Source organism: Coenobita brevimanus, chromosome 66 (genome assembly GCF_032717465.1).
Source record: "Coenobita brevimanus isolate Jiangsu-jjx chromosome 66, ASM3271746v2, whole genome shotgun sequence".
In the NCBI taxonomy this organism is placed as follows: Eukaryota; Metazoa; Arthropoda; class Malacostraca; order Decapoda; family Coenobitidae; genus Coenobita; species Coenobita brevimanus.
The window spans coordinates 22732248-22744628 of NC_137019.1; the positions used below are offsets into that span (position 1 = coordinate 22732248).

Below are 12381 nucleotides of genomic sequence, written 5' to 3' on the forward strand. Positions count from 1 at the left end.
GTGTGTGTATCTTTTATGGCGCCGCATTGCCGACTTCCTACCAGACATATGTTTGCTGATATTTATTCTTGAAAGCCATTCTTGGCACAGTTTCATAACGGTCTGGTCAGTCACTGAACAGTCTAGCTTGTACAGAATGTTAAGTCTAGAGACAAAGTGCATCTCTCATGATTTCCTTTGTGTGACAAACGTAGTGATGACGCTGTGAAATCGGTGTCATTTTAGTTCAGCACAGAGGAAAAGGCAAAAACCACGTTTTTGTCTAGTTGTATTCGTAAACAAGGAACGGAAGAAAAGTCCGCTGGTCACCGACAATTTTTTCCTGTGATCAGAGTGTGAGGATCTGGGTCTGAGTCAGGCGACAGTCCTGCACCTCCATTGTCCCCCACCCCCACCCCCATCTTTGTCGTCACTCCTACCCCACCTCATCTTCACTTTTCTACCACAGATAGACTAAAGAAATGGAAGTTGTAGAACCTCCCACCTCGTATCATAAAGCCGTCGTTGCCCGTGTTAATGGCGTTTGTGGAGTCGATACACATAAGTCCGTTTAACTGACTAATTTCCATCACATTTCTGCCCCTGCCTCATCCCCCTATCCCCCACCCATCCAATGTTTCACTGTCCCATACGAACCTTGATTTCACAGTGCCTAGGATTATTTAGATGGACTAATTATACCAACATCTTGTTTATTGTATTTTCTTGCGAGGATACAGGATCTGGTGGTTTGAACTCTGAAGAAGAATCAAGTCAGGCCGAAGCTGTTGTATGTTCAGAGTCTTCACAATAAACATAGAACCAGTATATAGGCATCATTCTTCCTGTATTCCACATCTAATGCTCGGGTGAGCTGTACCGTATATGTTGCGTTTAGTTACAGGAAAAATATGAAGGAGCTGTGGATGCTTTTACAAAACAAATTACGAAAACTCCCAAGGAAATTAGACAACCCAACGAAATGTTTCTTTCTGTCATTTTAGTAATAACTTTATTGAAACATCGTGAAAATGTTAATCGTCAGGCAAGAATGAGATATTTTGAGTCTGAGGACAAACAGTGAAAGGTCAGAGTCACAGGGCAAGGTCCATCGTACCCAGGCGAGGCAGTTGCACATTCTGAAGGCTTTTCTTCTCTTACTTTGTTATATGTCGTCACCTTGATAATATATCAGTATCTATTTGTCTATCTGTCTATCTATCTGTTTATATATATATATGAAAACACACACACACACACACACACACACACACACACACACACACACACACACACACACACACACACACACACACTGCAGTCCTAACGGACCTGAGTTCAAATCCCGCTGGGGCAGGGAACAGTTTAAGGATTTGAATTTCATAAAATCAGACTTTACTGATCTACCAGAAGACCCGCCGACATGTCGTAAAAATATCCCCGCTAATACCAATACACCAGTCCTGTATGAGACAGCCCTAGCATGTATTCAATATGGACGGTGGGTGTTAGCGCCGAAGTGGTGACATGTAGAGGTGTGCGGTACGTAGGAGGACTACTGGGCCTTGAAAGCAGGCTGTGAAGCCTATGCCCAGAGTCGGTCACATAAAAAATATATATATATATATATATCCATCAACGAATCCTACATTGCTCCGTGAGGAGCGTAGGAGTCCGGGGCTAGGCAGTTGGTCCCGACATTTAAGCTGGGAGTGACAAGCCTCGCTCATTCCTGAGTGGCATTACATGAGTAAAAAAACCCAACCATTCCTTGGATATAAACCTGCACCGGCTCATTCCGATTGGAGTGCAGTAATTACCCACTAAACCACCAGGCGCCAAAATTTGGTTATATGGCTACCACCCAGTGTAGTAAATGGTTTCCTGGTGTACAAGAAACCATTTAACTTGTCTCAGTGTAGAGTCACCCACAGGCAGAAGGAAGAGGAAAGAATGAAGGAAAGAAAGACACAAGAGGGAGTGTAATGTCACCCGTAGGCAGAAGGACAAGGAAAGAATGAAGGAAAGAAAGACAGAAAAGGACAGAAGGAAAGAAGGATGGAGGAGAGGAAAGGGCAGACACTCGACAGGAGCACTACATCGAGTGAGTGGATGGTGAGCCCCCCCACCTATTTATCTATCTATCTATCAATCTATCTATCTATATATATAAACACACACACATCGAAATATTTGTCTATCTATCTATCTATTGCTAGACTTAATCCCATATAAGGGATAGCCACAAACAAATTGCCTCCACGCCTCTCTGTGCCCCTCCATTTCACTGCCCTGCTCCCAATTCACCCCCCCTCTCTCATATACCTCTCCACTCCATCCCTCCATCTCATCTTCGGCCTTCCCCTCCCACTCTCCCCCTCCACCTCACTCACATACACTCTCCTCGTTAGTCTCTCACTCTCCATCCTCTCCACAAGGCCAAACCACCTCAGTGTGTTTCTCCTAATGCTTCTTATCACATCCACAACCACACCACAACGCTCCTTCACATCCTCATTTGTCAGTCTGTCTCTCCATGTGACTCCAGAGGCTCCTCTCAAATAACCCATTTCCACTGCTCTCACTCTTGACTTGTGTCCCTCCAACAAGGTCCAAGCTTCACTTCCATACGTCAGAGTTGGTATCACAATACTGTCATGTAATAACTTTTTCACTTCCATGCTCACTTCCTTGTTTCTTATCACTGCCTTCAAGGAACCAACAACCTTTCTTCCTTGTACCCTTTCAAGCACTTCACCCTCCAAACTTCCATCCTTATTCATCACACTACCCAAGTACTTAAACGTACTCACATTTTCCATTTCCTCATCATCAAACCACACTGTACTTTCACTGACTTCACCTCTCTCGAAGACCATAACTTTACTCTTCCCTACATTCACCTTTAAAATCCGTTTCTTTCACACTCTCCCAAACTCATCTACCAAGCCTTGCAGCTCCCCTTCGTCTTCACTTAACAACACAGTGTCATCTGCAAACAACAGTACAGGGAGTTTCCAAACACTATCCTCTCTCACCAGGGCCACTCCAACATCCACTACCCTACCTTGTATCTCTTTCATAACCCTATCCATGTACTGATTGAACAGCCATGGAGACATGACACATCCCTGTTTCAACCCAACTTTCAAAGAGAAAAACTTACTCAGTTCACCATCCACACGCACTGCAGCCTTAGCACCCTCACACATACTCTTCACAGCATTCAACAACTTCCCATCTACTCCATATATTCTTAATACTTTCCACAATCCTTGTCCATCCACCCTGTCATGTGCTTTCTCCAAATCCATGAAAGCCGCATACGACTTCTTTCTCTTCTCTAGACACTTTTCCACAAAAAATCTAAGAATGAATACCTGATCTACACAACATCTTCCCTTCCTAAAGCCTCCCTGTTCTTCTCCAACTAATTCCTCTGTGATTTCCCCAACTCTGTCAATAAGCATCCTACCGTAAACTTTTCCTATTACACTATAAAGACAAATGCCCCTATGATTACCACACACTTCTTTTCCCCTTCTCCTTTTTACAGGAGAATAATTATACCTGACTTCCAATCCTCCGGGACTTTACCTTCCTCCCAGGCCAATCTGCACATCTTCCACATCCATTCTACTACTATCTCTTCCCCATGCTTCAGCATTTCACCACACACTCCATCAATTCCTGGGCCTTTTCCTATTTTGACTTTCTTCATTGCTTCCACAACTTCCATCCTACTGATTCCTTCTTGTCTTCTCACCTCCCTCCTTCTCTCAGCCATTCCCCAGCCACTTATACTCGCATCACTTTCATTCTTTATGTTCAACAATTCATTAAAATGTTCTCTCCATCTGCTCACTTTTTTCCCCTTCTCAGCTAGTAATCTACCATTTTTATCTTTCACTCCCCTACTAACTTCATTGCCACCCTGTCTGACTCTCTTTACCTCCCTCCAGAACATTTTCTTGCATTCCCATCACCTTACACTCAAATTTCTTCCAAATTCCCCATCCACTCTCTTCTTACTCTCTCTTACTAATCTTTTCACCTCTCTCTTCCTCTCTACATAAAAGTCTCTCTTCCGTCTCTCAACTTCTTCCACGCCCCTATTTCTCATCCATTCATTATATGCTTTCTTCTTTTGTGCCACAGCCTGTCTCACCTCTTCATTCCACCATGCTGTTCCTTGCACCCCGTTTCGTCTTTTCTTCACCCCACATACCACCTCACATGCTGCACATATTTCCTCTCTGAATACCTTGAACACCTTCCACGTCCCCCATCTGCTCCAATTCATATTAATCCAATCGTTCCTCCACTTCTCTCTTTTATTCTGCCTTCTTCGCATCCTCTTGTAACCTTTCCACTCTCCTTACATCTACTCCTTCCTCCCGTCCTTCCCGTCTTCTATTTCTCCATTTTACTTGGACCTTGATTCTAACCACCACCAAGTGGAGGTCAGAAAGTCCACTTCTAGGCCACAGAGGCTCATATATATATATATATATATATATATATATATATATATATATATATATATATATATATATATATATATATATATATATATGTATATATATATATATATGTATATATATATATATATATATATATATATATATATATATATATATATATATATATATATATATATATATATATATATACGTGTGTGTGTGTGTGTGTGTGTGTGTGTGTGTATCATCATCATCAGACATTACAAGTCCATTGCTGAACACAGGCCTCCCCCAATCTTCTCCACGAATTCCTTGGCTGAGCCAATCTTTGCCACGTTTTCCCTGCAAATTTCTCTATCTCATCTCACCACCTCCAGTCTTGCCTTTTTCTGCTACGCTTGCAATCCCTTGAAGTCTAGTCAGTCAGCCTCTTGCTCCATCGGTTATCCCTTGTTCTTGATGCATGGCCTGCCCACCTACATTTCTGTTCTTTCATAACTTCTGTCATATTTTTGACTTTAGTCTGCTCTCTCACCCAAATTGATCTTTTTTTGTCTCTTAAAGATATTCCTAACACTGACCTTTCCATTGCTCTCTGATATGGATTAATCTATTTTCCATCGATTTTGTCAGTTTCCAGGTCTCACAACCATACGTCATGGCTGGAATTATACATTCGTTATATACTTTTCGTTTCATACAAACTGGTAAGCTACTTTTCATTATGTCCCTATGTTTACCGAAAGCTTTCCATCCAATTGTAATGCGTCTTTTTATTTTGCTATCATGATCTTTCGTTAATTTTAGTACTTGCTCCAGGTAATTGTACTCCTCTATCTCTTCAAGAATTTCTCCACTGATTCTGATGACGCTCTTTGGTGTTTGTGGATTAAACATTACTTTAGTTTTACTCCGGTTCATTTTCAGCCCTACTTTGTGACTTTCTCTGTTCAGGTCATTTAACATTTCTTGCAATGCCTCTGCTGTTTCTGAGATTAGGACAACGTCATCTGCAAATCTTAAATGGTTTAGCTTATCTCCATCTATGTTCACTCCTTTGTTTTCCCAGTTTAGCTTTCTGAAAATACAGAATATATATATATATATATATATATATATATATATATATATATATATATCTATATATATATATATATATACTGTATGTATATATGTGTGTGTGTGTGTGTAATTCACCGGGTCGTTCAGGATCACTTGATGGTCGTGATCGTCAGCTTTTACCCTCCCGGAAGGGAGCTGAGAGCTCATATAGTCCGATCTAAGGGCAAGGCTGTGACCTTCACACACGCACACACCCGTCCCCTTGCTCAAGGGGGACAGTAACCACCCACTTCGTCAGTGAAACTTTTCGCAACCTGAGCGAGGCGCGAACTCTCGTCCACCAGTTGGCAAGCGAGAACGTTACCACTGCACCAGCGAGCGGTGTATTGGTGTGTGTGTGTGTGTGTGTGTGTGTGTGTGTGTGTGTGTGTGTGTGTCTATACCTATATCTATATCTATCTGTTTATCTATATATACCTATATCTATCTATCTGTCTGTATAAAAGTATATATATATATATATATATATATATATATATATATATATATATATATATATATATATATATATATATCTGTCTGTATAAACTGTATATATATATATATATATATATATATATATATATATATATATATATATATATATATATATATATATATATATATATATATATATATATATATAATAATAACGAGAGAGAGAGAGAGAGAGAGAGAGAGAGAGAGAGAGAGAGAGAGAGAGCATTATTGCGAATATTTATTTCTAAGTTACCTCCTCTTGAGAAGTTTTTAGTTCATTTTTTTTTTAAATTTGCCATTTGTGATATATTTTGCCTTATAAATAAAGGATATTGGAAATACATTGTTTTGTCAACATTCTGTCTGTGTCTCTCTGTATGTATGTATGTATGTATGCAGGCTGATGCCTTTTATTAGAAAACCGACAACATGTACACAAACAAGAGGCATGTATTAATACTGTATTGTGTAAATTAAAATCAAAGTTTAATTAAAATGCATTTCTTTAGTTTCCTAGATCATCAGTTATAAAAACAGTGGCCCAGGAAGAGCTGTGCTTCCTGTAAGTGGCTATCAATAACTTATAGGAAGCACACCTCTTCCTGGGCCACTATTTTTATAACTGATTATCTAGGAAACTAGAGAAATGTATTTTAATTAATCTTTGATTTCTTCACAGTATACAGTTTTAGTACATGCCTCCTGTTTGTGTGCAGGCTGTCGGTTCTCTAATAAAAGGCATCAGCCTGCATGCATATTTATACATATATTTCCCCACAATAAATATATTTTCATATCTTATTAGACTATATATATATATATATATATATATATATATATATATATATATATATATATATATATATATATATATATATATATATTTTTTTTTTTCAGTACATCACATATCTCAGCCAGGGAACAAAGCTAGTACCTCGGCAACCAGTGCCTAGAAAACTGCGTTTGGAAATTTAGTTTTTAAAGCTAAAAAATGTGTCAAAGGTTTTGTATTTTACTTTTGGAATATGAGAAACTATGAATCATATTCGTGTGTAAACTGTGTATAATTTCTGTATTCAACACATAGTGTACCCAGGGAAATGAGTAAACCCAAACGTGTTGTCATTTTTTGGCGAGAAAAGTTATTGGTTTTCATTGAAATTATTGTCGTCGGTATTGTAAGGTTGCTATAATCTCACCTGAGGTGATTACTGCTATGGAGTTGTATACTGTATATGGTTTACGTATCATTAGAAGTAATGATGAAAGATTTGGAAAGCATTACTCGTAATCTGAACGTGTGGTGTGCGGGCTGGCAGGGAGTGGTATACAGAGCAGAGGCCCAGGGTGTTGTGGGTGTTGCCAGAAAGCAGCCGTGGCCGTCTCCTCTGGTCATTATGCCAGTCATAGAGTCTGTTCAGTCGCGTCACATCACAATTACCAGAGGCAGCTTCATCTTGGCTTGATCTGCTCGCAGGTGTTGTATTGATGAGCTGTGACAGGTGCGGGGTGTGTGGCGGGTGTGTGTTGGTGCTGGAGGGTGCTGGTGGGGGAACAGGTAGTGCTAGATGACGGGAAGATGCTGAAGTGTGACAGGTAGTGTGGCAGCAGATGAAGTCCAATTGTGAGAGAAAGAATGCAATGAAGAAGCTAAAGTGTATAAACAGCACTGAAGTAATATGTATACAAACACACTTTATAAAACACACACACACACACACACACACACACACATGCGTATAATATACATCAGTTGGAGTGATGTCTTACCTTTTTGCTCATGGATTGGAATGCCGTAGAGGTGCATTGTGTTCTTTCGATCATGTTATGCCGCCAGGGGTGTTTTGGACTATGGTATTTTGGAACTGACTTTCTCTCTCTCTCTCTCTCTCTCTCTACTGTATGTATGTATTTATGTATGTATGTATGTATGTGTGTATGTATGTATGTGTGTATGTATTTATGTATCTATGTATGTATGTATCTTTTTTTTTTTTTTTATGTGTCCGACTCTGGGCATAGGCTTCACAGCCTGCTACCAAGGCCCAGTAGTCCTCCTTCATACTATACACCTCTACATGTCACCACTTCGGCACTAACACCCACCGTCCATACTGCATACATGCTAGGGCTGTCTCATACAGGACTGGTGTATTGGTATTAGCGGGGGTATTTTTACGACATGTCGGCGGGTCTTCTGGTAGATCAGTAAAGTCTGTTTTTATCAAATTCAAATCCTTAAACTGTTCCCTGCCCCAGCGAGGATTTGAACCTGGGTCTGGTGGGTCTGCAGGCCTCCTTAACAGTCCTATTTCCATCGCGATCATTTCTGATATTTTTGACTTATGCCATAGCAAAGTTTGACACCCTTGTGTTCATTTAAGCTGCCATACACTTTACTGTTGTCTTCTTGCACCCTGTGTATTTAGTACAGCTGTTTTCTATCCACACCATCATACCATTCATACGTACAGCAACGTTTCCATGCTCCTTCCCATTTATCCTTCGCGTACGTTTTTACCTGCGGCGTAGCCGACAGGCCTGAACAGTAGGTGGTACACCTATTTTTTTTTTTTTCTTTTTTTTTTTTTTTGCTTCAAGGAAAGTTCGAGTATCTGCTCTTCGAAAGCTCCGACCGATTTTCTTATGAAATACAGTGATGCTCAGCTTGAAAACTTAAGATGACTTAACATGTCAACGCTTGCATCAGCTGATGCATACGCTGACCATTCGGCGATTATCCATTTCGGGTATCAGGAGGCAATTTAGCGAGTTTCTTGTGAAATACAAAGTTGCGTAGCTTGACTATTGAGTTGATGTGACATGTCAGCTGTTGCATCAGCTGATTCATCAGCAGATTATGTAGCAGTTTTCAATTTTGGCCATAACCAGGCATTTTAATACAAACAATTGCACATATTTTATGTTTCAAAGGGAGAATCTTTAGAAAACTGGCTGCAATAGTTTCGCCACAAGTCTATGAAGATAGTCTCTTCTTGTTCTTGAGATGCATAAATGTCACAGGTACATTGCCGTCCTTTTCACCTGCTTTTTTCATTACAGTAGTTGTCTTGTTGCAAACACTACTTTAATGCACACTTGAGCCACTACTACGCTACCAACTAGTTCATCACTCCCCACACAGTCTGGTACATGCCTTACTTTCCCCGTATTCACTTCTCCGCATAGTCTACCCTCGGCAGGCTTTCTCCACGATATTTTTTACACTCACTTTGTACAGAAATGCTATTATAGGTACATGGTTTTTCCATTTCACTGGTACAGACAGTTCACTGCACTTTTTCCGCTACATTTTATCATTTCTGAAAATATTCCAACACCTGCCTTTCCGCTGAAAGTCTTTTCACAACATTCATGAGTTCTACCATTGTCACATTACCGGGCACCACACTTCTCACTGGAGCTGATGAAGAGCCTGTCATAGTGGCGCTGTGCACTCTGGGTGGAGCAGTTGCGGCGTTCGCCCGAGAGCCAAACCTTCTCATATTTCACAACACCTCGCCTTGAGGAAGGACCCTGGTCCTAGCGTGGTGAGGCGCTGTTTACAATAATGGGGTGCCATTTCCTACACGGTGTATGTGCTGTACTGTACTTGTAGGACGGTCACACATAAGCACTTTTTTACCTGTAGTCGACGAGTCTGCTTGGCAAGACACCCCGAGGTCAAGCAGCAGCAACAACAACAACTTTTCTTATTCAGTATCTAGGCAGCTAATTAATATAGGCAAGAATAATGTTGCATAATATAAGTATAGTCTTGATGATACTGTACAAAACCAAGATTAGCATATTGTTAGAGCATAGTGGCTAATATGTGTTAGCACCACTGTGAGAACATGGTCACACACTTGTGCAATATGTTTGCTCTCAACGGAATACGACACGTGGTGGCTAGCTTGTTTTTTTTTTTTTTTTTTTTTGTTGTTAAATAGCGAAATTGACTTACGTCATGGTCGCTAACTTGGATAATATGTTTGTTTTCAGTGGAGTACCACCGTCACAATATAGTCGTTAACATTTGTAATATGTTTTGTTTCACCTGTTTCATGTACTGTACTGTGGTTTCCTCTGAGTACAACTGTTAGAAAACCTGGTGACTGACTTGTTTATCATGCCTGGTTTCAGTTAACTTGTGCAATATGTCTGGTCTGAGCTAACTTGTGTAATATGTCTGTTTTCAGCGGAATACGTGTCGTCGCTGTCCTCGTACGATGTGGTCACCCCGGTGCGTGTGGGCGGCGACGGCAGGTTCCTGAGCCATGACCTCTTACACGCCCACGACAACACGGCCGCCGCCCGTAGAAAGCGTCATGCCCTCCTGGACCGATACGAGGAGCACGACCTGCATTACCTGCTACCACTCGACGGCACCCACCACCAGGTACGAGGCAGTGGCGCGAGTGAGTGGACGAGTGAGTGGGCTGAGTGTGTGAGGGAGAAGGAGTGAGGGGTCACTCAGTGAAGTGAGTGCGTGAGTGAGGGGGACGAATGAATGGGATTAGTGAATGAATGGACGAGTGAGTGGGGTGAATGAACGAGTGGACAAGTGAATGAGGTGACTGAATGAATGGACGAGTGAGTGGGGTGAGTGTGTGCCTGAGTGGATTGAAAGAAGGGTACGAATGGTTGAGCATAGATAGAAGGAGTTTAGGAAGGAGAACGGGTGGAACGGAAAGGGAAGGGGAAAGATGAATGCTGGTGAAAGAAGGAAAAGAGATGAGATGGAAGAGGAGTGAATTGCCCTGGGAGAGAAATTAAGAAAGCCTTGAATAACTGGGAAGGAAAAAGGAAGAGAAGACGAAAAAGGAAAATGAGGCTGAAGAAGAGTGAAGGATATGTGATAGGACAAAGTTGAAGAGAATTACACTATTTGCAAGTGGAAAAGAGGTAAGAGAATAATGTGAATAGAGGAATTATAGAGAGAACATAGGAAAGAAGTCACGGAAAATAGAGAAAAGCAGCTGAAAGGTATGCATAAAAGAAGAAATGACATAGAGAGGGAGACGACTGAGGAGGGAGAAGTAAAGAGGGGAGAAAAAATATTATGAAGTGAGAAACTGACATAAAGCGTTATGGAATGAAGAAGAGTGGATAAAAAATATAAAGATAATTAGAGGTAAGTAGGAAAGAAAGATGGAAGGTAAGAAGAAGGGAAGGAATAAGGTAGCAAAGAAGCAAAGATGGAAGTAAGGAGAGAAGGAGGAAAGGAAGGAAAAAAAGCAAAGAAGGAAGTAAGAAAGGAAAGGGCAAAATGTGAAGAAAATGAAAGAGGATGAAAAATCAAGTTATTGTATCAATGGACGTAAGAGAATGAAAAGCAAAAACACGAAGCAGAAGGAAGGAAGGAAGGAGGGAAGGAAAGAGGGGGGGGGAGGATCATGGATGTACCCTGTTTTCATAGCTGTGGCTGTGGTGGTGGTGTTAAGGATGTTGTTAGCTGTGGCGGTGGCTGTGGTGACTGTGGTAGTTGTCTTTGTGGCGAAGTTGGCGATTGTTGTGGTTGTTGCGGCGTATGGTGACTTTTTTTGTGTTTGTGTCGGTAAAAGATGTTGGTGGTGGTGGTAGCTGTGGTGATTGCGGTAGTGGTAGGTGTAGTGGTAATATCGGTAGCTGTGGTAGTAGTTGTGTGAGGGTGTACTCTGACAGTAGTTGTTGGGTGGCGATTGCAGTAGTGATGGACATTAAAATAGCTGTGGTAGTGGTGTTTTGACTGTGGAGGTGGGTGTGGTAGTGGCATAGGTGTGGTACTAGCTGTGGCGTTATTAGCTGAGGGTGTGGAGGTGTAGGTGTGGAGTGGGTGATGGCTATGGTTGTGTGGTGGTAGTTATGGTATTGGTAACTGTGGTGTGGAAGGGACTGTGGCAGAGGGGTAGTGGTCTGTGTGATAGTGGTGACGGTTGTGGTGGTGGTGGTGGTAATTTTGTCAGCTGTGGTGGTGGTAGTTGTGGGTGTGGAGGTACCTGGCTGTGGTGTAGGTGTGGTGGTAGTGGTGGTGGTTGTGGTGTTTACTCATGCACACCACATCTTCCACCACACATTCCACCACAGCCACTGACTTTCGCCGCTTCCCTGTCCCCTCCCTATCCCACTCATGCATCTCACATTCCTGTCCCACTGCTCGCTCTCTCCTTTCTCTCCTTCTGTCTCTTTTCCTACTCCCTCCCAGTTCTCTCCATCTGTTTCATGTTTACGGACATTCTTACTGACTTTTTGCTCCTTCTCTTGTCTTCCCCTCTGTCTGTCTGTCTGTGTGTCTGTCTGTCTGTCTCTCTCTTCCTCTCTCTCCCTTGGCAAAATTCCTTGTACTCCTCGCAGTCTTCTCTGTATTCTGTCGCCC

General features: G+C 41.6%; 1 protein-coding gene across 1 annotated transcript in view; it reads left to right on the top strand.

Moving 5' to 3' along the window:
- Positions 1 to 12381, top strand: part of LOC145405310 (A disintegrin and metalloproteinase with thrombospondin motifs 6-like) — a 278205-nt gene that overhangs the window by 20185 nt on the left and 245639 nt on the right. The window contains exon 2 of the mRNA XM_080276730.1: positions 10226 to 10425. Within this exon, the coding sequence (XP_080132856.1) occupies positions 10226 to 10425 (200 nt within the window). The remainder of the gene's footprint in view (positions 1 to 10225; positions 10426 to 12381) is intronic.